The sequence below is a fragment of the Cucurbita moschata genome, unplaced genomic scaffold (genome assembly GCF_002738365.1).
Source record: "Cucurbita moschata cultivar Rifu unplaced genomic scaffold, Cmos_1.0 Cmo_Scf00006, whole genome shotgun sequence".
Lineage (NCBI taxonomy): Eukaryota > Viridiplantae > Streptophyta > Magnoliopsida > Cucurbitales > Cucurbitaceae > Cucurbita > Cucurbita moschata.
The window spans coordinates 2,030,856-2,050,207 of NW_019268522.1; the positions used below are offsets into that span (position 1 = coordinate 2,030,856).

General features: G+C 36.7%; 4 protein-coding genes and 4 non-coding genes across 9 annotated transcripts; 2 read left to right on the forward strand and 6 right to left on the reverse strand.

Annotated features, from left to right (window-relative positions):
• The first annotated feature begins 1,879 nt into the window (after nucleotides 1-1,879).
• LOC111444413 (zinc finger matrin-type protein 2) lies at nucleotides 1,880-5,141 on the forward strand. The gene is made up of 11 exons (XM_023082511.1): nucleotides 1,880-2,014; nucleotides 2,127-2,241; nucleotides 2,460-2,540; nucleotides 2,641-2,665; nucleotides 2,799-2,881; nucleotides 3,786-3,818; nucleotides 4,038-4,116; nucleotides 4,212-4,264; nucleotides 4,358-4,418; nucleotides 4,607-4,689; nucleotides 4,787-5,141. Exons 2-11 carry the CDS (start codon nucleotides 2,221-2,223, stop codon nucleotides 4,874-4,876), a joined length of 609 nt encoding a protein of 202 aa, XP_022938279.1. The 5' UTR covers nucleotides 1,880-2,014; nucleotides 2,127-2,220; the 3' UTR covers nucleotides 4,877-5,141.
• TRNAP-CGG lies at nucleotides 1,942-2,013 on the reverse strand. Its single transcript has one exon. It is a non-coding gene; the product is annotated as a tRNA-Pro (tRNA).
• Nucleotides 5,142-6,196: 1,055 nt separating the features above from the next.
• On the forward strand, nucleotides 6,197-8,055 carry LOC111443903 (pentatricopeptide repeat-containing protein At1g09190). 2 transcript variants are annotated; one of them, XR_002710597.1, is made up of 2 exons: nucleotides 6,197-7,823; nucleotides 7,906-8,055. XR_002710597.1 is itself a non-coding variant. In XM_023081747.1 (1 exon), the coding sequence occupies exon 1, from the start codon at nucleotides 6,299-6,301 to the stop codon at nucleotides 7,751-7,753; it is 1,455 nt and encodes a 484-aa protein (XP_022937515.1). In that variant the 5' UTR covers nucleotides 6,197-6,298; the 3' UTR covers nucleotides 7,754-7,918. The 2 variants fall into 2 exon arrangements, 1 of the variants encoding a protein (XP_022937515.1); XM_023081747.1 differs by having other exon boundaries at nucleotides 6,197-7,918.
• Nucleotides 8,056-10,385: 2,330 nt separating this feature from the next.
• Nucleotides 10,386-13,828, reverse strand: LOC111444387 (GTP-binding protein SAR1A-like). Its single transcript, XM_023082476.1, has 3 exons — nucleotides 13,502-13,828; nucleotides 13,096-13,227; nucleotides 10,386-10,893 (listed from the first exon to the last, which is right to left on the reverse strand). Exons 1-3 carry the CDS (start codon nucleotides 13,628-13,630, stop codon nucleotides 10,573-10,575), a joined length of 582 nt encoding a protein of 193 aa, XP_022938244.1. The 5' UTR covers nucleotides 13,631-13,828; the 3' UTR covers nucleotides 10,386-10,572.
• On the reverse strand, nucleotides 11,244-11,366 carry LOC111444484. Its single transcript, XR_002710709.1, has one exon. It is a non-coding gene; the product is annotated as a small nucleolar RNA snoR83 (small nucleolar RNA).
• Nucleotides 12,061-12,179, reverse strand: LOC111444482. Its single transcript, XR_002710707.1, has one exon. It is a non-coding gene; the product is annotated as a small nucleolar RNA snoR83 (small nucleolar RNA).
• Nucleotides 12,376-12,497, reverse strand: LOC111444485. The gene has a single exon (XR_002710710.1). It is a non-coding gene; the product is annotated as a small nucleolar RNA snoR83 (small nucleolar RNA).
• A 1,483-nt stretch (nucleotides 13,829-15,311) lies between the features above and the next one.
• LOC111444222 (calreticulin) lies at nucleotides 15,312-18,734 on the reverse strand. Its single transcript, XM_023082231.1, has 13 exons — nucleotides 18,558-18,734; nucleotides 17,704-17,811; nucleotides 17,391-17,583; nucleotides 17,017-17,275; nucleotides 16,876-16,932; nucleotides 16,745-16,792; nucleotides 16,579-16,665; nucleotides 16,426-16,483; nucleotides 16,273-16,340; nucleotides 16,032-16,175; nucleotides 15,917-15,946; nucleotides 15,725-15,829; nucleotides 15,312-15,626 (listed from the first exon to the last, which is right to left on the reverse strand). Exons 1-13 carry the CDS (start codon nucleotides 18,655-18,657, stop codon nucleotides 15,615-15,617), a joined length of 1,269 nt encoding a protein of 422 aa, XP_022937999.1. The 5' UTR covers nucleotides 18,658-18,734; the 3' UTR covers nucleotides 15,312-15,614.
• Between the last annotated feature and the right edge of the window lie 618 nt (nucleotides 18,735-19,352).

Genomic DNA, 19,352 nt, shown 5'->3' on the forward strand with positions numbered 1-19,352 from the left:
GGGGGGGGGGGGGGGGGGGGGGGGGGGGGGGGGGGGGGGGGGGGGGGGGGGGGGGGGGGGGGGGGGGGGGGGGGGGGGGGGGGGGGGGGGGGGGGGGGGGGGGGGGGGGGGGGGGGGGGGGGGGGGATCGAGTGATCTTAGAGGACCACTACCATGATCTTACCATATTTGGAGTCGAGAAACTTGTGAGGGGAGATATCTTTAACTGATGTTCATTTCAATTGTTCGGGTTGGACCGAGTTTGGGAAGAGGGGGGATATCTTTAGTTGATGTTGATTTCAACTGTTCGGGTCGGAACGAGGTTGAGAAGAGGGGAAGGGGGAAGGAAAACACCAACTTCTACAGCTTATAGTTGACTACTTAGTGAAGAGGGAAGTGGGAAGAAGTTAAAAAAATGACCTACTTTCCTAGACATTTCTCTTACTCTAATGCTTTGGTATCCACAAATTGAAGGTAGGTCTTTCAGATGTTCACATGGGAGTGCTTCAACAAACAATCACAATCATTGTGATTTCTTGTAGCATCCTATGTCATCTCTTGCTTCTCATAGGGCCAAGGGATCTGTTTTTAATCATGCAATTTGTGGCGTTCTTTGAATTTTGTTTGTGAATTGCTCGAGACATCACATCGTCGAGGTTGTTTTTGCCATCGAGAACAAGTTTAGCTTTGAATACAGGTTAAAACAGACGTTATTAGTTGTGCTCGAGAACAAGTTTAGTTTTAATCCTTGTCAGGTTAAGATTTCATCAGGTACCATAAGTCAAAGTCAACAATCACATTATCATTATCATGAAGTGAAAGTCTCATCGAATACGTCAAAATACATGTTAGTTGTCGAAAAAGCCACGATTACTAAAGCTAAAACGAAGAACAAGACGAACAGGTTTAATGATTGAGCGTTTGTAAGATAGTTTAGGTTTAGCTTTGATTACGGGCAAAGTTTTCTTAAAGTTACACTCTAATCAACACGTCTGCTGAAATCAAAGTCACGTCGAGAAAGAAAATAGAACGCTATTGAAATCGAGATTCTTCAACACGTTACGAAAATGAAAAAGGTGATGGTGATGGAGGGATTATTTTGAGCATGAGAAACAAATCTCCCATGGTCCAAAAACATCACTTTCTTGCATGACAAACAAGACCCATCAAACAACCAAGAACAGAGAAGGCCTTTCAATGTCAACATCCTATCCACCAAGGAGTCCGACAGCAACCAGCTTAGGCCCACTTATTTTTTGTCAGTTTCTCTTCTTTGGCCCACTTAAAAACATGTCCAGCCCAGCCCAGCACAACCCAGCCATCCTCTTATATGGGCCTGAGTTTCGGCCCAATAAGGATGTTGAGCCATGGTTGTCCACCCTTTGTGGGCCTAAGTTTGCAGCCCAAAATGCAATTATCCCATTTTGTTTTGAAGCGGTCCGAGGTAGTATGTATCTCTTACTTATATACTCGTGATCGAATAAAGTGTCACTGAGTCTCTACTTAGATAGTCATCTATTCAGTTAACACCATCTAAGTCAACTTTTTTTTTCTCTAAAGCACATCGATAGCCCAATAAAACTCTACCACGAATCTTCACAATGACTACACTTTGTTCGACGCTCGAGAATTCTATTGACATGACTAAGTTATGAGTATGACTTTGATACCACTTTTTGAGACATCAGATATTATCCACTCTAAGCATTTGAAATCATTAATATTTTGATTAAAAAATATATTTAACTTTTAAAAATGTTTAAAAAAATATCATTAATATTTTAAAACATTTTTAAAAATTAATATCGCTCAAAATTATTTTTATTAATTTTAACCTAAAGAATATGTAATTAAATAAATTAAAAAAAAAAACAGAAAAGGAAGAAAAATCAGAGTCGAAAATTGCCACCGTACCAGTGAAAATAGCAGAGAGCAAAAGACCGGCGACCGGCGATCGGAGTTGGGGCGTTGCGAGAATCGAACTCGCGACCTCTCGCACCCGAAGCGAGAATCATACCACTAGACCAAACGCCCTGTTCGGTGCCTTCTTCTTCTAATTATATTTTTGTAACCTCTGACTATGGTTTGTTTTCTAAAGCTTTCCTCTCATTCGATGTTCTTCTGGCTTTTGAATCTTTTCATGTTAGGTTCTGTTTGCGTATTGATATTCTCTCGGATTTGTTTTTCTGAAGCATTCCATCTGAGTTTCAATTGTTAGGGCAAGTTTTGCTTTCGGCAGCGATGGCTCATACCAGCAATACTGTAAGTTCTAATCTCCCGTTTCGTTTTTAAACCCTAACTTACTGATATTATGTTCTTGTTAGAATCTGTGAGTGGTTCTGATTCTGGTTGTGATTCTGCCCATTTGAGTGGATGAAATGAGCAAAATAATTTAAAATGATCGATAACCTTTGCTCTTTCTTAATCGCATTACGATTAGGCTTTTTTGGAACTAATTTTGGACAATTCCTTGTATGTAGGCAGCTGGAGTTGATAACACGTTTAGAAGAAAATTTGATCGAGAGGAGTATTTGGAACGAGCTCGTGACCGTGAAAAACAGGTTACGGCTTTTGGAATTTCTCGTTCTCATCATGTTTTGTTAATTTCTATGAGTGTCTCTCAAATGTTGCTGATTCTGATGTTCTTAACTTGTATTTCAGGAGGCTGAGAGGGTTAAGTCTAAATGTAAGTGGTTCCTTTCTTGCTGTGTTTGGGTTTTTTTGAGTATTTGTGCTCGTGTTCATCTGTAATCATTGATGCTATAATCTGTTGACTTGGTTGATGTCTCTGAAGGATTTAGTTTGCTATCTTTGAACAGTGAAAGGTCCACCAGTGCAAAGAAAACCACTGAAACATAGAGATTATGAGGTAGACCTCAATTCTCGATTGGGAAAAACCCAGGTTAGTCTTGCCATTCCTTTTCGGTTCCTCGAAACATTATCTCGAATCAATGTGTATTTTGGTAATATTTCTTGGAATTGTGGCTTTCTTTCTGTGGTATTAGCTTAGGCTGTTTTGAGTTACTAATAGTTTGTTTTCCATCCTGTTCTGTCAGTAGGGCATTAACTTTCAAAATCTTTAGTATGTTAACTTTTATGTCATCATATTTCGGCCCGTGGCTTCTGTGTTGATCTGGCTGTAGGTTCAGGTTCTATGTGGCATCGTGATTTGATATAGAAGACTAATTTTCATATTACCTGCACTGTGCATAGTTAACTGGCCCGTGGCCTCTGTGTTCATCATATTTTGGCCCGTGGTCTCTGTGTTGATCTGGCTTTAAGTTCAGGTTCTATGTGGCATCATGATTTGATATATAAGACTAATTTTCATATTACCTGCACTGTGCATAGTTAACTGGCCCGTGGCGTCTGTGTTCATCATATTTTGGCCCGTGGTCTCTGTGTTGATCTGGCTTTAAGTTCAGGTTCTATGTGGCATCATGATTTGATATAGAAGACTAATTTTCATATTACGTGCACCGTGCATAGTTAACTGGCTGACATGTGAGAATTCCTATGTAAGGCATTTATATGATGATGGGAATGACTATTTTGAATATTCACTTTATAGTTAACCGTTCGTGTTACCGTTGAATAGTGATGGAAAAACATTTAAAAGGTTATATTCATTTGGCCTGTTTGGATGAACTCACCTTTTAATTGGGGAATCACTCTCAATTAAAGGCAATCAACTAGTACCTCATTATGATACAAAATTTAATCTTAGATTTCAGTTGCTCTGCTCAATATCATATGATTCTGACCTGCTTCATTCTGGGATTGATTGTTAATTCATCCTTGTGCAGGTTGTCACTCCAGTCGCACCTCTAAGCCAGCAGGTATCGCGCTTAACTATCTTGTTGAAGTCGAATCTTGAAATATATTTGAGAAATTTCAAATTGTAAATTAGTGTATAACTTATTGACTTGAAAAGAAAAGCTGGGAGGAAAAATGAAGGTGGCTTTGCATGTCTGGTTTTTGTTAATCTGCTCTTGAAATGAAGTAGAATTTGCACTTAATACCTTAATTCTTTTTTTGATCAACGAGTTCTTTTTCAGGCTGGATACTACTGTTCCGTTTGTGAATGCGTGGTCAAGGATTCTGCAAATTACTTGGATCACATCAATGGAAAGAAACGTATGCTGTACCTATCGACTCAATTTTAATCGATCATGTTCGTGAAATATTAAGGTCTTAATTACCTTGTTTTTTCTATTGACTTTATGTTGTAGATCAGAGAGCCTTGGGTATGTCCATGCGGGTAGAACGAGCATCTCTCGAACAGGTACCACTACAAATACTTAGAAAGATGGAATTATTTGAAAGATGGAACTATAAATACATTGTCATCGGGGCTAAGTAGCTTTATGTGAAATAGGTACAAGAGCGATTTGAAGTTCTTAAAAAGAGAAAAACGCCGGGAAGCTTCACAGAGCAAGGTAAAGCCCAAGAGTTCGAGTTAGTTTCGAGTTGGGAAATGATAGAATTTTCCTTTCCTTACTAATTTTATTGATGGATGGCATTGTTATAAACTAGCATTGGATATCATCACTATTCTTTGTTTCAATCATCAGGATTATGATTTGTTTACTGATGAAACCTGACGTTACTTTTTATCTTTATTTAGATCTCGAAGAGCGTATAATAAAACAGCAAGAAGAAGAAGAACAACGGAAGCGCGAGCGCCGAGAAAGGAAGAAAGAAAAGAAGGTTAGTACTATGATCTCACCATTGTAAAGCGCATGCGATTTCCATCAGGTAAAGAGAGGATCACATTTTACACTTTCATTTTCCTCCCTGAGTGTAGAAAGAGAAGGCTGCAGAAGATGAACCCGAAGTAGATCCCGACGTTGCTGCAATGATGGGGTTCGGGGGTTTCCGTTCATCCAAGAAGTGACAATTACCGATTCGTTTGCCTTTGTGATCCTTCTTATGGAATTATTTAATTCGAAGTGATGTGCAAAGGAAGGTCTAAACGTGGGCTCTTCCTTCCCAGCCTCTTGAACTGTATGTTGTATGTTTTGGGAGTTTTCAGTATGAACAATGAAGAATTAGACTGAGCTGAGGTTAAAACGACCTTACTTAGAACAAGATTTGTTCTACGTTGTACACTTACTATATCCTTTTGTTCTATAGAACACCTTAACATATCTTTTTCTTCATGTCTCAGGATGAATTTGGTCAACTTTGAGATTAAATTGATCCCGAAAAGGTAAGGAATTACGTGTATCGGTTAAGTTTTATTAGGAAGTTTAGAGGCTTTGTTGTCGCTTCATTTTCGAGTTCGGAAGCTTTCATTTTCTCTGTTTTCAAATTTGGAGGTTCTGTCAACACTCGATTTTCTAGCGTCATTGCTCTATCTTCAAGTTCAGAGGCTTTGTCGCTATTACGTATTATTGTCTAAAAGGCTTCCATTTTGTAATGGTCCAAGTCCACCGTAACTGATATTATCCTTTTTAGGCTTTTCCTTTCGGACTTTTTAAAACGCGTCTATTAGGAAGAGGTTTCCACGCCCTTATAACGAATGTTTTGTTCTCCCTTTCAAACAACGTGGGAGCTCACACATTTGCTTCAATTAGGCTCTCTACCTTTAAAAAGTTCAAACTCGGCCTCCATTCTCGCTTTCTAAGAATAAGCTTTGTTGGCTTTATTTATTATATTTTGATATCTAAACTTTCAAAATAAAATATTTATTTAGTCTATTAACTTAATAGACGAACGCCCCACGAAACTATATAACCGTTTGTTGAAATCATGTTACTCCAAAAAGATTGGAAATGCTTCCTAATATACTTGAAGGGGAGGCATGGTGTTAGCTATCCACCACACTGTGGCACTGGCGGTACATATGTGTGACATAGTGAGGGTAAGTGGGCACTGGCGGTACATATGTGTGACATAGTGAGGGTAAGTGTTACGAGACTGAGAACCTTTGAAATAGGTCTTTCAAAGATAGTGGTAGACGACCTTTGAAATGGGTCTTTGAAGGTGGACGACCTTTGAAATGGGTGAAATGGGTCTTTCAAAGATAGTGGTGGACGACCTTTGAAATGGGTCTTTGAAGGATAGTGTTAGACGACATGTCAGAGAATTGCATATGCACTTGCCATCTAGCTGAGATATACTAATTTATTCTCTTTATTTTTATTTTTATTTTTATGGTATAAAAATAAAATAAAATAACTAAAAATGGAGGTAGAACAAAATATTATTAATGGATGTCCAAAACCATTTCCACCGCCCGCCGGCGCCAAGTTTCATACTCTGCAACTCCGTTCTTCTTCTTCTCTCTGTGTATCGTACTAATATTCTCCATAACATGAGCAAGAACTACCGGAACATCGAGCGGAGAATCCTCCGCCTCCTTTCCGGCCACAAATCCCCAACCCATCTCACTCAAATCCACGCCCACTTCCTCCGTCATGACCTTCACCAATCCAACCAAATCCTCGCCCATTTCATCTCCATTTGCGGAGCTTCCAACGAAATTGCCTATGCCAATCGCGTCTTTTCCCAATCCCAAAATCCCAACATTTTCCTTTTCAATTCCATGATCAAAGCCCATTCCCTTTCCGGCCCCTTCCAACAATCCCTTCTCCTGTTTTCCTCCATGAAGAATCGCAGGATTGTTCCTGACGAGTACACTTTCGCGCCGCTGCTTAAATCGTGTTCGAATCTTTATGATTATCGGCTTGGTAAGTGCGTTATTGGTGAAGTTTTGCGTCGTGGATTTGAGTGTTTTGGGTCTATTCGTATTGGGGTGGTTGAGTTGTATGTTTGTTGTGAGAAGATGGATGATGCACAGAAGGTGTTCGATGAAATGCCTCGCAGGGATGTGGTTGTTTGGAACTTGATGATTCGTGGGTTTTGCAAGATGGGTAATGTTGATTTGGGGTTATCTCTCTTTAGGCAAATGAATGATCGTAGCCTCGTTTCTTGGAACACAACTATTTCCTGTTTAGCTCAAAGTGGGCGTGATGTTGAAGCTTTGGAACTCTTTCAACAAATAGAAGAACATGGTTTTGAACCAGATGAGGTAACTGTGGTCACAATGTTGCCTGTATGCTCTCGTTTGGGAGCTCTTGATGTTGGACAAATGATCCATTCTTATGCAACTTCCAAGGCAGATTTAATGAATACAACAATGGTAGGGAATTCGCTTATCGATTTCTACTGTAAATCTGGCAATACAGAAAGAGCTTACAACATTTTCCAGAAAATGACTTGCAAAAATGTTGTTTCATGGAACACAATGATCTTAGGCTTTGCTTTGAATGGGAAGGGAGAGCTTGCCATTGACCTTTTCATGGAGATGGGACGAGGGGATGTGAAGCCGAACGACGCGACACTCGTAGCCATCTTGACTGCTTGTGTTCATTCAGGATTGTTAGAGAAGGGTCGAGAGGTGTTTTCTTCAATGGCTGAGAAGTATGAGATTGAGCCAAAACTTGAACATTTTGGTTGTATGGTTGATCTTTTGGGACGTGGTGGATGCGTGGAGGAGGCTCATAGCTTGATTAGAAGTATGCCAATGCAGCCAAATGCCACTTTGTGGGGTGCTTTGCTTGGTGCTTGCAGAACTCATGGTAACTTGAAACTTGCAGAAATGGCAGCTAATGAGCTCATCAGTCTTGAACCATCGAACTCTGGTAATTATGTGTTGCTATCTAATATATTGGCTGAAGAAGGACGATGGAAAGATGTTGAGAATGTCCGATGCTCGATGAGAGGAAAAAACGTCAAGAAAGCCCCGGGGCGGAGTGCAAGTGGGTAATCTCGGGGTGAAAAAGTACTCAAACGGAGACCTGCATTATTTAACGTACTTCGTTGATATGAACCTTTCTTAAAGCAACCATTTTTGGATGAGTTATATAAATTCAACTACGAGTTCATTAAATGCAAATTAAGGTGTATTTAATGCATCTCTACAACATGTAGGGAAAGCCCCAAGTCTTCTAGAATTATCTTTGACGAGCTTATCATAGCTTGAATACAAGTGACTGTTGTAACTTCTTGGCTCTCGTCCAATAATTGAGTCTTGATGTATGGAAATTCATAAATAGTGAAAACGTTCTACCGAGCTACATCTCCACAAGTCTTATATCACAAGACCCTAAAGTTTCTGTCATCAAAATTTTCAAAATAAATAAAATATTAATAATCAATAGTTTTCTTTTGGAGATACAGGATATCGATCCCTGTACCTCTCACATGCAAAGCGAGCGCTCTACCATCTGAACTACATTCCCACTATTCTTGGGATTACAAGACCCTATATTTTTCATCATCAATGACATTGATAATGAAAAAATATCGATGCTTAATATGTCATAAATAGGAAAACGTTCAGACGAAATAAAATATTAATAATCAACAATTTTCTTTTGGAGGTGTAGGGTATCGACCCCGTACCTCTTGCATGCAAAGTGAGCACTCTACCATCTGAGCTTCATCCCCACAAATCTTATATCACAAGACCCTAAAGTTTCCGTCATCAATAATAATGAAAATGAAAAATAATGACATAAATAGGAAAATTTTCAAAATAAATAAAATATTAATATCAAAAGTTTTTCCCCATACCTCTCGCACTAAGTGAGCATCACAAGATCCTAAAGTTCTCGTTATCAATAACAGTGAAAATGAAAAAATATCGCAATATGTCATAATTTTTTTTTTTTGAAGACGCAGGGTATCAATCCCCTATGCGAACGCTGTACCATATGAGCTACATCCCCACAAGTCTTACATCACAAGACCTAAATGTCCCATCATCAATATTAGTGAAAATGAAAAAATATTGAAATAATAATAATCAATAGTTCTCTCTTGGAGATGAGAGCGCTCTACCATTTGAGCTACATCTCCACAAGTCTTACGTCTCAATACTTAAATGTCTCATTATCAATAATAGTGAAAATTAAAAAAATATGATATCAATTCTTTTACCTCTCCAATCGTATGTTAAGTGAGCGTGCTACCTTCTAAACTACATCTCCTTATTGTTCAATGGGGGTATTATACATCATATTTTCAACATATCATACTTACGTTGATGGATATTTTCCGGCTTACATTTATAATGGTAATATTTACCATCAGTTTCGGAGAAAAAATCAATTTATATACGAAATTTAATTAGGTATTTTATTTTGAAATGGTTAATATATAACTCTTTTACTTTAAGAAATTAGCTAAATTGAAAAGCTTTCAAATCAAGAAAAATTATTAATAGGTCTAAATTAATTTTTCGAAGTTTTAAATCAAATTATTAGTTTAAAATTAATTTAAAATCAAAATTATTTTTTTTCTCCTTATTTTTATTGAGCCAAATTGCTATGCGCATAAAATGGAAATAAAAAAAATTAGAATATGAAGATAAAATAACATTTTGGATAATTACACCAAAACCTATCCTCTTCTCTTCGAGCTACTTATTCCCTCTGACTATCGATTCGAAATGACTGCCTGCCATCTTCCTTGTCGTCGTTTGAGCGTAGACTAGCCACGGAGCTTGGATACGGTTTCCCAAGTGAATAAGAGAGGATCACGTCTCCAAAAACTCATTCACCTCTCCAACTCGATTTCACAATTCCATTGTCTGAACCTCTCCAATTCGATTTCACAATTCCATTGCCTGAACCTCTCCAACTCGGTTTCCCTTGGTTAGGAGGTTGACCCTCATAACATAAGGCCTTTCACTCAAAAAAAGAGTTCAGACAATAGACAGGTGGATCAAGTGTGAAGATTCAACCAAAGGCATCTTGGAGATTGGCCAACCTTCAAACTCTTATCGTGGTGGAGTGCCCTTTCACTCTATTTCATTATATACGCTTGGCAAAAACCATGCAGTTGTTTTGGTTCACTAATAAATACAATCCTATTCCATCATCTAAAACACGAAGAGAGAGGATTCGAACCTCTTATAATTTCTTTTTCGAGAACAAAACCAAAATGTCATCGAGAAAAAAGAAATGAATATACAAGCATACCGAAAAGAAAAAGAACAAAACTCACAAAAAAAAAGGAACCGAACCACAAGAAAGATGTCTTAACCATTTGAACTAAGCTCAAATCAACTACAAAACGATTCAAATATGATTTAAAGAATATATGGGTCATATCATAAAGACATTCCACTTGTCACAATCGCACTCTTGATGAAAGCAGACTTGCAATTGTGCAACACTCACTTTTCAACGACAAGTGAGCTAAGCCAATTCGTTCTCACGTCGCCTATGGCCAAGCGACGTATGGTCGAGCCTCTGGCCTCAGTTTAAGAAGAAGGTTATAGATAACGAGGGCAGAGAGAGATTTTTGAAAGAGACGTTATATAAGCAAGCAAGAGAGTAACAACAACGACTCACAATATATAACCTTCGGGTACGAGATGAAGAGAGAAGCAATGAAGAATAGAGTAGCCAGTTCACTACACAGCATTTATAATCAAATTTTGGTGTGGGAGTTTCAATTGGGAATGAAAAAGGTAATAACAAATCTTACCCCTAATAGATTCATACCAACAGAGAGAACAGTGAGACAGTAAAGGTTGAACAAATAATTTGTTTCTCAGCACAAACAAAATAAAATCTACTACTTAATGTACTGAGAAAGCCATTTGAAACCATCCCCATAACCCATTTTTCTCACAATGCTACACATGAAAACCTCGAGAGGACGAACGTTAGAGTCAGACATGGTTACCTTGCCCTTGCCAGTCGTGAAGTTTGTTAGCCCCAAGTTGTACCGTAACTCGTCTTCGGATGCAGCATATGAAATATCAATCTTGTTACCTAGAATCAGGAATGGAACGTCTGCCAATGCTTCATCGGAGAGGAGCGCATCCAACTCTTTTTTCGACTCGGCAAATCTCTCCTTGTCATATGCATCAACCAGATAAACTACTGCATCCACCTTCACAACAATGACAACATAATAAGGAACCATATCGGCATATAAGATCATGTAATAGCAACTAAACAGCTCAACAAAACAGAGAGCTTGTCCTAAATAAGACAGGGTCAGCAGACAAATGCTTTTGAAACATGTGAAGGGCCACATATTATAGGTACAGTTGCACAAAGGTAGATGAATTCAACATGCATGTTAAAACCATAGTAGTACTAGAAAGCAAAGGTAACAACTTTTTCCCTTCCTATAAGCCATTATAATAATCAATAACTTGGGATCTCAAAAGAAGTTATTGTCATATAAAATTTCAGTAGGTACAACTTATAGTTAATGAATGGTATTAATGATGAGAAAAATTTGTGGTTATGTACTAGAAACATATCCTTTCTGTGAGAAGATATGCTATCAGCGAATAACCATTGAAATTTCTGCCTCCCATGAATCAGAAAACCACAAAAAGAAAGTTTGTCTGGGATTATGAAGGCAGGTAAACATTTTTAAAACAATGAGATTGTTAGAGAGAAAAAAAATCGCAGAGGCTAACATACTTGTATGTTAAAACCGCAGAACTTTCAATTTCCTCCTACAAGAAGGCAATACAACACAAAAAAGGTTTGTATAGGATTATGAAGGCAGGGATATGTCTTGAAATCGTTGAGATGGGGTTCGGTGTTTGAATAACTACAATGGGTTAGACAAAAGGATGTACATTAAATTTGCTAATATTTGGAATCAAAGCTTTCAGTCTTTTCTCGAAGAGGGCAATGTGGTAATTCAGTACATCGGATTTCAAATATGGTAAATGTCTTACAAAATACCAGTAGGTACATTTTATAGTCCAAGGATAGTTTGGATGACAAGAAAAATATGTGGATATATACTAAAAGCAGACACTTTTCAAGGAGAAGATATGCTATCAGTGAATAACCATATAATTTCTGCCTCCCATGAGTCAAAAAAGCACAAAGAGGTTGGTCCGGGTTTACGAAGGCAGGGTAACATTTTGAAAACACTCAGTTGGTAACACATTTGGAAGCAAAGTTTTCAATCCTTCCTCCTTGAAGAAGGCAATACAGTATCACAGTGGCACTTCAGATTCAAATATCGTAAATGTCGTATTAAATATTAGTAGGTATTACTTAAAGTTAATAAAAGTTTTGAAGACAAGGGAAATGTATGGTTATATACTAAAAGCAGATCCTTTTACATAGAAGATATGCTATCAGCGAATAACCACATGATTTTTGCCTCCCATGAATCAGAAAAACACAAGAAGGTTAGTCCGGGATTATGAAGGCAGGGTAATATTTGAACACAGAGAGATTGTACAGAGTTCAAATAACCAGAAACGTAGATGAAATTGACGTATGTTGACACCATAGAGAAGGCAGAAGTGGAGTAAAATGGAATCACAAATATGATAAATCATGAATGGGTTAGAAAACTTCAGTAAGTATCACTTGAACGGTAGGAATTTTACGATAAAAATGTATGGTTATGAACTATAAGCAGACCTTTTTCAACAAGAAGACATGCTATCAGCAAATAACCATGTAACTTCTGCCTCCCATGAATCAGAAAAATACAAAAAAAAGTTTGTCTGGGATTATGAAGGCAGCAAAACATTTGGAAATGATAAGTTCAAATTTCAAATAACCGCAACGGTAGAGGAAATCAACGTATGTTGAAACCCGTAGCTAGAATTTGGAGGCAAAGGTGTTTCTCAAAGAAGAGAATATGGTGTAACTTAGTACCTGAGGTCTCAAATGTGGTAAATGATGTATGAATATTCAGCAAGTATATCTTACAGTCGAAAAACAGTTCTCAAAGAAGAGAATATGGTGTAACTTAGTACCTGAGGTCTCAAATGTGGTAAATGATGTATGAATATTCAGCAAGTATATCTTACAGTCGAAAAACAGTTCGACTAACAAGAAAAATGTACAATGAAATACTAAAAGCAGAAAAAACATAAAAAGCTCTGTCTATGATTATGAGGGCATGGAAACATTTTGGAACTGATGAAATAGTTCAGTGTTTGAACACATTTCACAACTTCAAGTTCAAAAATTGCAGGAGTTCAAAAATTTCATTTCTCAAGAAATTCAACCCGCGATTCCACAGAAAATTATTTATTTGGTCAACTGAAACTGGCAACTCAAATAAAATAAAGCTATGATGTGGGATCTTTCAAATCAAATATACCTTAGCATAGTAATCTTTCCAAACTCGGCGAGCAATCTGATGTCCTCCAAGGTCAAAGGCCTTGAACTTTATCTTGCCAATGCTCAACTCTTCGGAAGTTGGATGCTGAGTCGGCTGGTGTTGAACTAATCTCTGCAATATGACAACAACAACTCTTATATTAGCCGCTAAGTCAAAACCTCACATTCTAGTAAATCTAATCAAAAAATCAGATTTAAGAAAACGTTGAGAAATGAAGGCAAAGTAACTATTAGATGCTTTCTAAAACATGAATCCATACATCAATTGAATTAATTTCTCGAGTCTCAAGACGCGGAACATTGCTATCTCTCCATCGAATGGATTTCATCAATTTTAAATCATGTACACAGATTAAGAAAAGTGAATTAACAAAAAAATCACACACCTCATCTTTCAACATATGAAGCAAGGTCGTCTTTCCAGCATTATCAAGCCCTAAGAAAAGGATCTTGGCCTCCTTTTGCCACAACCCAAGGGACGCAAGAACTCCATAGAACCAATCGACCAAAAACATTTTCCGAATTCCGACAGAATGCAAGCCAGAAAAGACCTCGAAAAGCAGCAAATTTTGACCGTAAAACCACCGGATCGAGCCCCTAAAATCCCTCAAAACCAGAGCAACTGTGCCCTTGAAGGGATTTAGAATATTACAAATCAAAGCATTTGGGAAACGTTGGTATTATTAAGATAGTAAGTAGGTGAGAGAGGAGAGCTGTTGTGGCCGCCATTTCGAGCGAAACGGAGCCCTAGACAGGCCCACATGGGGGCTTAATGGGCCTATTTCCCTTTCCCCAATTGACGAGACAGGGCCCATATTTTTTGTCCTTTACAGCAAATTTAATGATAAATAGCTAAATTTGGAGGAAAATAATCTCTCTCTCTTTTTTTTTTCTTTTTTTTTTAATGAATTTTACTTATTCTTTTTTATCTTTAATTTTAGAAAATAAGTATTTTGAATTTTATTTTTATTTTTTAATAGTAATTATTACCGTTATTTTATTGATAATTATTTAATATATAAACGATGAGAGTTTAAAAGTTTATTGACATATTTTAGGTAAATATTTTTAAGTCGTGTATATATATATATATATATATATATATATATATAATTAGTAGACATGTAAAAAATAAAAGTAGATGTATACAATAGAAATATTTGGTAAAATGCCCACCCATAACCGAGCAAATAAAGTACATTACATAGTCCATTTTAGGTAGCATTTAGGGAATCGATTTGATTCTATCTCTGTTCGTTCCGTTTGAAGAAATGAAGGATCCCAAAGAATCGATCTTTCTTTTCGTTGTTGAATCTCTCTTTGATTGATCAATGTGTGATATTCCTAATCCTCGTTACTAATGAAATCAAAATGATTTCTGGATTGATCAGAAAATGGGGTTAAAATCTTTTGTTCAGAACAAAACAATTAAAATTAGGTTCGTTGAACTGGAATGTGTATTATCCATATAGATCTTTCAATGGAGAAAGAAAAGATCCATGAGAAGCTATTTGCTTACCTTTAATCCGCCCCAAGGTATCACCCAATTTACATCACTTTGGACGACACATGTGCATAAATTTACCTGGATCAATTAAAGTTCACATATATTCCTTTTGGATTTTAAATATTTCTTATTGGGCCAAATTTGTGTGCTACGTATGTATCTAAATTGGGCCAATAATTGAGCTAATAAAATTTATATTGTTTATTTTTTTTAAAAAAAAATAATCTGTAAAATATTTTTTAAACGATAGTTTGAAACATTTATTCAATTTTTTATTTTTTATAAAAATAAAATATTATTATACAAAATATCTATTTATTTATTCTTAAAAGTTCTGCCATTTACTTTAAATAAATGTTTTAAAGATTATTATTTCACAATACCTACCCTAAAAGGATATTTATATTCATCCGTCCAAAAGAAATTCTAATAACTACTTCAATAAAAAAAAACATTTATTTTTATTTAAATATATATATATATATATATATATATATATTAGTGATAATTTTTTTAATAAAGCATTATTCATATAATAATAATAATAAAAAAAATTTTATAATATAAACAAACTCTACAATTATTTATGAACTCCAATTTACTTTTTCCTTTTGAGTTAATCCGATTAAATAATAATAAAATTTACTGACGCACGTAATAAGATAAGAAACAATATAAAAGTAAAAATTTGCGGTAAAAAAAAGAGAATATGAATCAATTTCATGAATTGAATTCTTACAAGAGAACTCAGAGCACAGAAACCCACGATTCATCCAATTGTCCTATTCTTCTTTCTTTCTTCTCCTTCCTAATCGCTCAAACTTAAAAACTGAAACTCAAGCAGGCAGCAAATTAGTCCTTTATGCATTGAAGCATTAAGACTTTGTTTTCTACAACTAGAAATTTAAAAAAAAAAAAAAAAACAAAAACAAAAACAAAGAGGGAAAATGGAAAATTTCTGCAGCCCAACTCTCCATACGTTCTCCTCCTCCTTACAGTTCATCCTGCAAAATAGTTGAATTCATATATAAGCATTGTCTGATTAGATAAAAATACTGCAACTGTTCCTTCTATTGTTCAATATGGTTCCATGAAATCCTACATGTTTGGCATCCTCCTTGTCGTCAGCTGCGTCGTCCTTCTCCGAATCTAACTCTGCATCAGAGTCGTCTGCATCGTCTGATTTGTCTTCATCTTCTTCCTCGGCCTGATAGATCGAAAGCATATTTCAAATTATGTCATAGAAGGAATCATCTCAAGAAGCTGAGATTTTTTCAGGACCTATGATACTTACATCTGAGTCAATTGGATCATTCTTGGCTTCCTGGGGAATGAACAAATTCAACAGTTAATGACATGTTTCCCGTAAGGGATTTTTATCAGCAGCAGCAAAAGAATTCAGAAGTTACCTCCTCCTCTCTCTTCTTCTCCGCCTCATCGAATGCAGCTTTCTCGACCTCCTTGTTCTTGCCCCATGTCTCTTCAGCGACCTTCTTGGCGTACTCCGGATCATCGGTAATCAAGACATTGTCAAACAAGGTGCCGGATTTCACCTGATATCCAATAATTTGGGGGGATATCAATGTAAGGAACTCATGACAAGATATATAAAAGCAGAAATGGTTTGAAAAGAAAAGAGAGAAGGTATACCTGCCACAACTCAATACCAACATATTTCAATTTGGGGTAAACGTAGAGGTCAGGGTCATCCTTGAAGTCTGCAAAGAGCTCAAGAATTAGCAACTACGAGTTCGAGATCGTTGAAACGCAACTGAGATTTAAAAACATTTGACAGAAAACAACCTGGGTTGTCAATCATTGGTGCCTTCCATTTTCCCTTGTAGTTAGGGTTCTTAATTTTCTGCAAAGAGGAAAAATCATATTTAAAATTTTAAAATAAACATAAAGGACATGATATTTAATAGCACAGACTCGTGTCAAGCGGAGACATCCTACCTTAGGCTCCCATGGGCCTTTGTAATCGGGGTTGGGAATGGTTGGGGCCACCCATTCACCATCTTCCTCATCATCCCAATCTTGGGGCTGAAACAAGTAGCTCGGTTCATTAGTAAGTGTTTCTATTCAAAGAAGACAGATAAGAAAGGAAAAATTCAATAGCTACCTTAGTGGCTTCAGGATCAGTTATCTCCTTTGCGATGTCATCATACCCCTGTTGCACAAAACAAGTAACATTTAAGAACTATGTTACAAATTCGGATACCATGGGGGATCAAGATAAATAGGGATCATTACCTCTGGCTTCTTGTCTTCTGGATCAGGAATGTATTCTTTGTCATCCCAATCCTCAGGCTGCAAGTATCATACATAGACATCAATAAAAATCCATAACCACAAGCATCGTACTTAAATAGCATCCTTGTTTAAAGAACTTACCTTCTTAGCTTCGGGATCCTTGATCTTCTTTGACGGGAGGAGGCTCCAATCACTGTACAAACTACCAGTTTGCTTCTCGACATTATCGATGAGGATGCTGTAAGTTGCATCAGGACGAATGATGAAAGTGTAAACATGAGTGAGTTGGTCAGTCTCACAGGGAACTTCCTTCTTGATCAAGTGATTAGTGTCATTATAGTTAAGGATTGCGTGCACTTTTTTGGTACTGTAGCCACAGATATCTGGGCCAAACATGATGCTGCAGGCAACGAGAAGCGCATAATCGTAAAGAATGTCAATACAATAAATTCTGTCATAAATAACTAAAAATAAAAATGAAATAAAATTGACACTTCACAGGGTTGAGTATTGACCTGTACGGAGTTTCACCACCGAATTTCTTCTGGTCAACATCACCACTGAGTAACTTCATGTAACCACCACCACAATCAAGCTTCTGTTCGTGCTTGACGGAAAATTGGAAAACAAGAATGTTGTCTTTGTTGCTGAATTCAGGGAACTCGGCTGAAATAGCATAGAATCTGTAGTCTTCGCTAGTTTGGATACCTAGGACATCAAAGGAATAATAGAAAATAAACCAATATTGCTTGAAACCACATACGGCAAAATCTCATTAACAAGGTAATTCACACTAATGTTCAACAAGGAAATTAATAAGAGCTTCACCTTTGTCATTAGCATCTCCGTGCCATTTTCCGGAGGTGTAGTTCCATTCTCCAGCTAAACTTTCGTCTTTTTTCCACTCAGATTTAACCCATCTATTCTCCCATCCATCTTCAATATTACCAACAAATAGTCAGAATTCGAAATCAAGCCAATCAAAATAGCAACAGATGCTGAAGTATTAAGAACATAACACAAGATAGTTCGAGATATCAAGTTCAAAACAAGATTCATAATCCGGAACCATTGGAAATATACAAGAGAACAATCATCAAAGCATTTGATATGATTTTATACCATGCCAAAAAGTTGACGTCCAGCAGACTAATGGAAATAACAGTATCTTAAAGGAAATAACAGTATCGTATACACAAGAGAATGATGATTAAAGCAATTTATATCGATGTTAGACCATAACCAAAGGAAATAACAGTAGCGTCTCAAGATCCAGCAGTGATTTTTGTTTAAGATCATTGTGCAGGCTAGTGGATTATAATGTAATTCACTTCAATACATCAAAAGCCTTCATCAAAGAGCACCAACATTTTCAACGTATTTCAATTATAATAATAATAATCAAAACATTTCATGATTCTAAATCAAATAAGCACATAAAAACGAAACAGATCCACGCTGAATAAGCACATTGTGACCTGAAAAACAAATTCCACACACTCAAATTTAGACTCGTAACAGATCAAACAAAACAATCGATCCACCACAATCAAACAAATTCATCATGAACAGTATAAACAGACGTTACAAATCATCATTTAAAAATGCACGTAAATTAAGGAGCAAAAAAGTGGATCTGGAAATGCTACAAAACAACGAGGAGAAAGAGAATGAAACCATACCATCAAAGCGCTCCTCGAAAAACACCTTTGCCGAAGCGATGGCAACGAGAGATAGAAGGATCAAGGAAAGTAAATTAGGGTTTCGAACCCTAAACGCCATGGCTAAGGTTCAAAGCTTACTGAGAGAGAGAGAGAGAGAGAGAGAGTCAAAGGAGAAACGGAATTGCGAAGTTGGAGAATGAAATGGAAATCAGAGGGCACTATATAGGGGGTCGACGTCATAAATTCTCAGTGGGTCGTGGAAATAAATTAAAACAAAAATATTTTCTGACGTGGTAATAATGACCAATAAAAAGCTGCCGAATATACATTTGTGACACGTGGCGTGTTTTTATTGGAAACTACACGAGTTCTTGGGGTTTCTATTGGAAACTACACGTGTGTAGAATCGGAATTAATTTCATTGGATTAATCCACATGACCTGGTAAATGGTTGCAGAAATAACACGTGGAGGTATGTTATTGGGTGTCTATAAAGAAAGTGTGTAGTGGTGATGTAGTGGATTCCAGCTCTGAATTTTCTATATTTGAATTTGTAATTTCTTTTCGATGGAATTATCCAGAGGACAAAATAAAATGCCGTTTTGAATAAAGTTATTTTTGGAAGTGGCTTGTTTAATTAATTTCAAAGAGAGAGATAAATGGCTATTTTTTCTCTTATTTTATATATTTTAATTTTTTTTTTTTACTAATTTTGCTAGTAGTAGTAACCGTCTCCATCTAAGTTCACTTCTAACAGCAGATATAGTCTGTATTGGCCCATTATATATAATGTTCGCTCGTAGCTTAAAAATT

Coding starts and splice junctions, on each gene's coding strand:
- LOC111443903 (XM_023081747.1), top strand. CDS start 6,299: ATGAGCAAGAACTACCGGAACATCGAGCGGAGAATCCTCCGCCTCCTT.
- LOC111444387 (XM_023082476.1), bottom strand. CDS start 13,630: ATGTTTTTGGTCGATTGGTTCTATGGAGTTCTTGCGTCCCTTGGGTTG. Junction 13,228..13,501: donor TTCATATGTTGAAAGATGAG/GTGTGTGATTTT, acceptor GTCATATTGCAG/AGATTAGTTCAACACCAGCC. Junction 10,894..13,095: donor GGAAAGATTACTATGCTAAG/GTATATTTGATT, acceptor ATTGTTGTGAAG/GTGGATGCAGTAGTTTATCT.
- LOC111444413 (XM_023082511.1), top strand. CDS start 2,221: ATGGCTCATACCAGCAATACT. Junction 2,242..2,459: donor TGGCTCATACCAGCAATACT/GTAAGTTCTAAT, acceptor CCTTGTATGTAG/GCAGCTGGAGTTGATAACAC. Junction 2,666..2,798: donor TGAGAGGGTTAAGTCTAAAT/GTAAGTGGTTCC, acceptor ATCTTTGAACAG/TGAAAGGTCCACCAGTGCAA.
- LOC111444222 (XM_023082231.1), bottom strand. CDS start 18,657: ATGGCGTTTAGGGTTCGAAACCCTAATTTACTTTCCTTGATCCTTCTA. Junction 17,584..17,703: donor CGGAGATGCTAATGACAAAG/GTGAAGCTCTTA, acceptor TTGATGTCCTAG/GTATCCAAACTAGCGAAGAC. Junction 16,176..16,272: donor TTGGTATTGAGTTGTGGCAG/GTATACCTTCTC, acceptor ATTGGATATCAG/GTGAAATCCGGCACCTTGTT.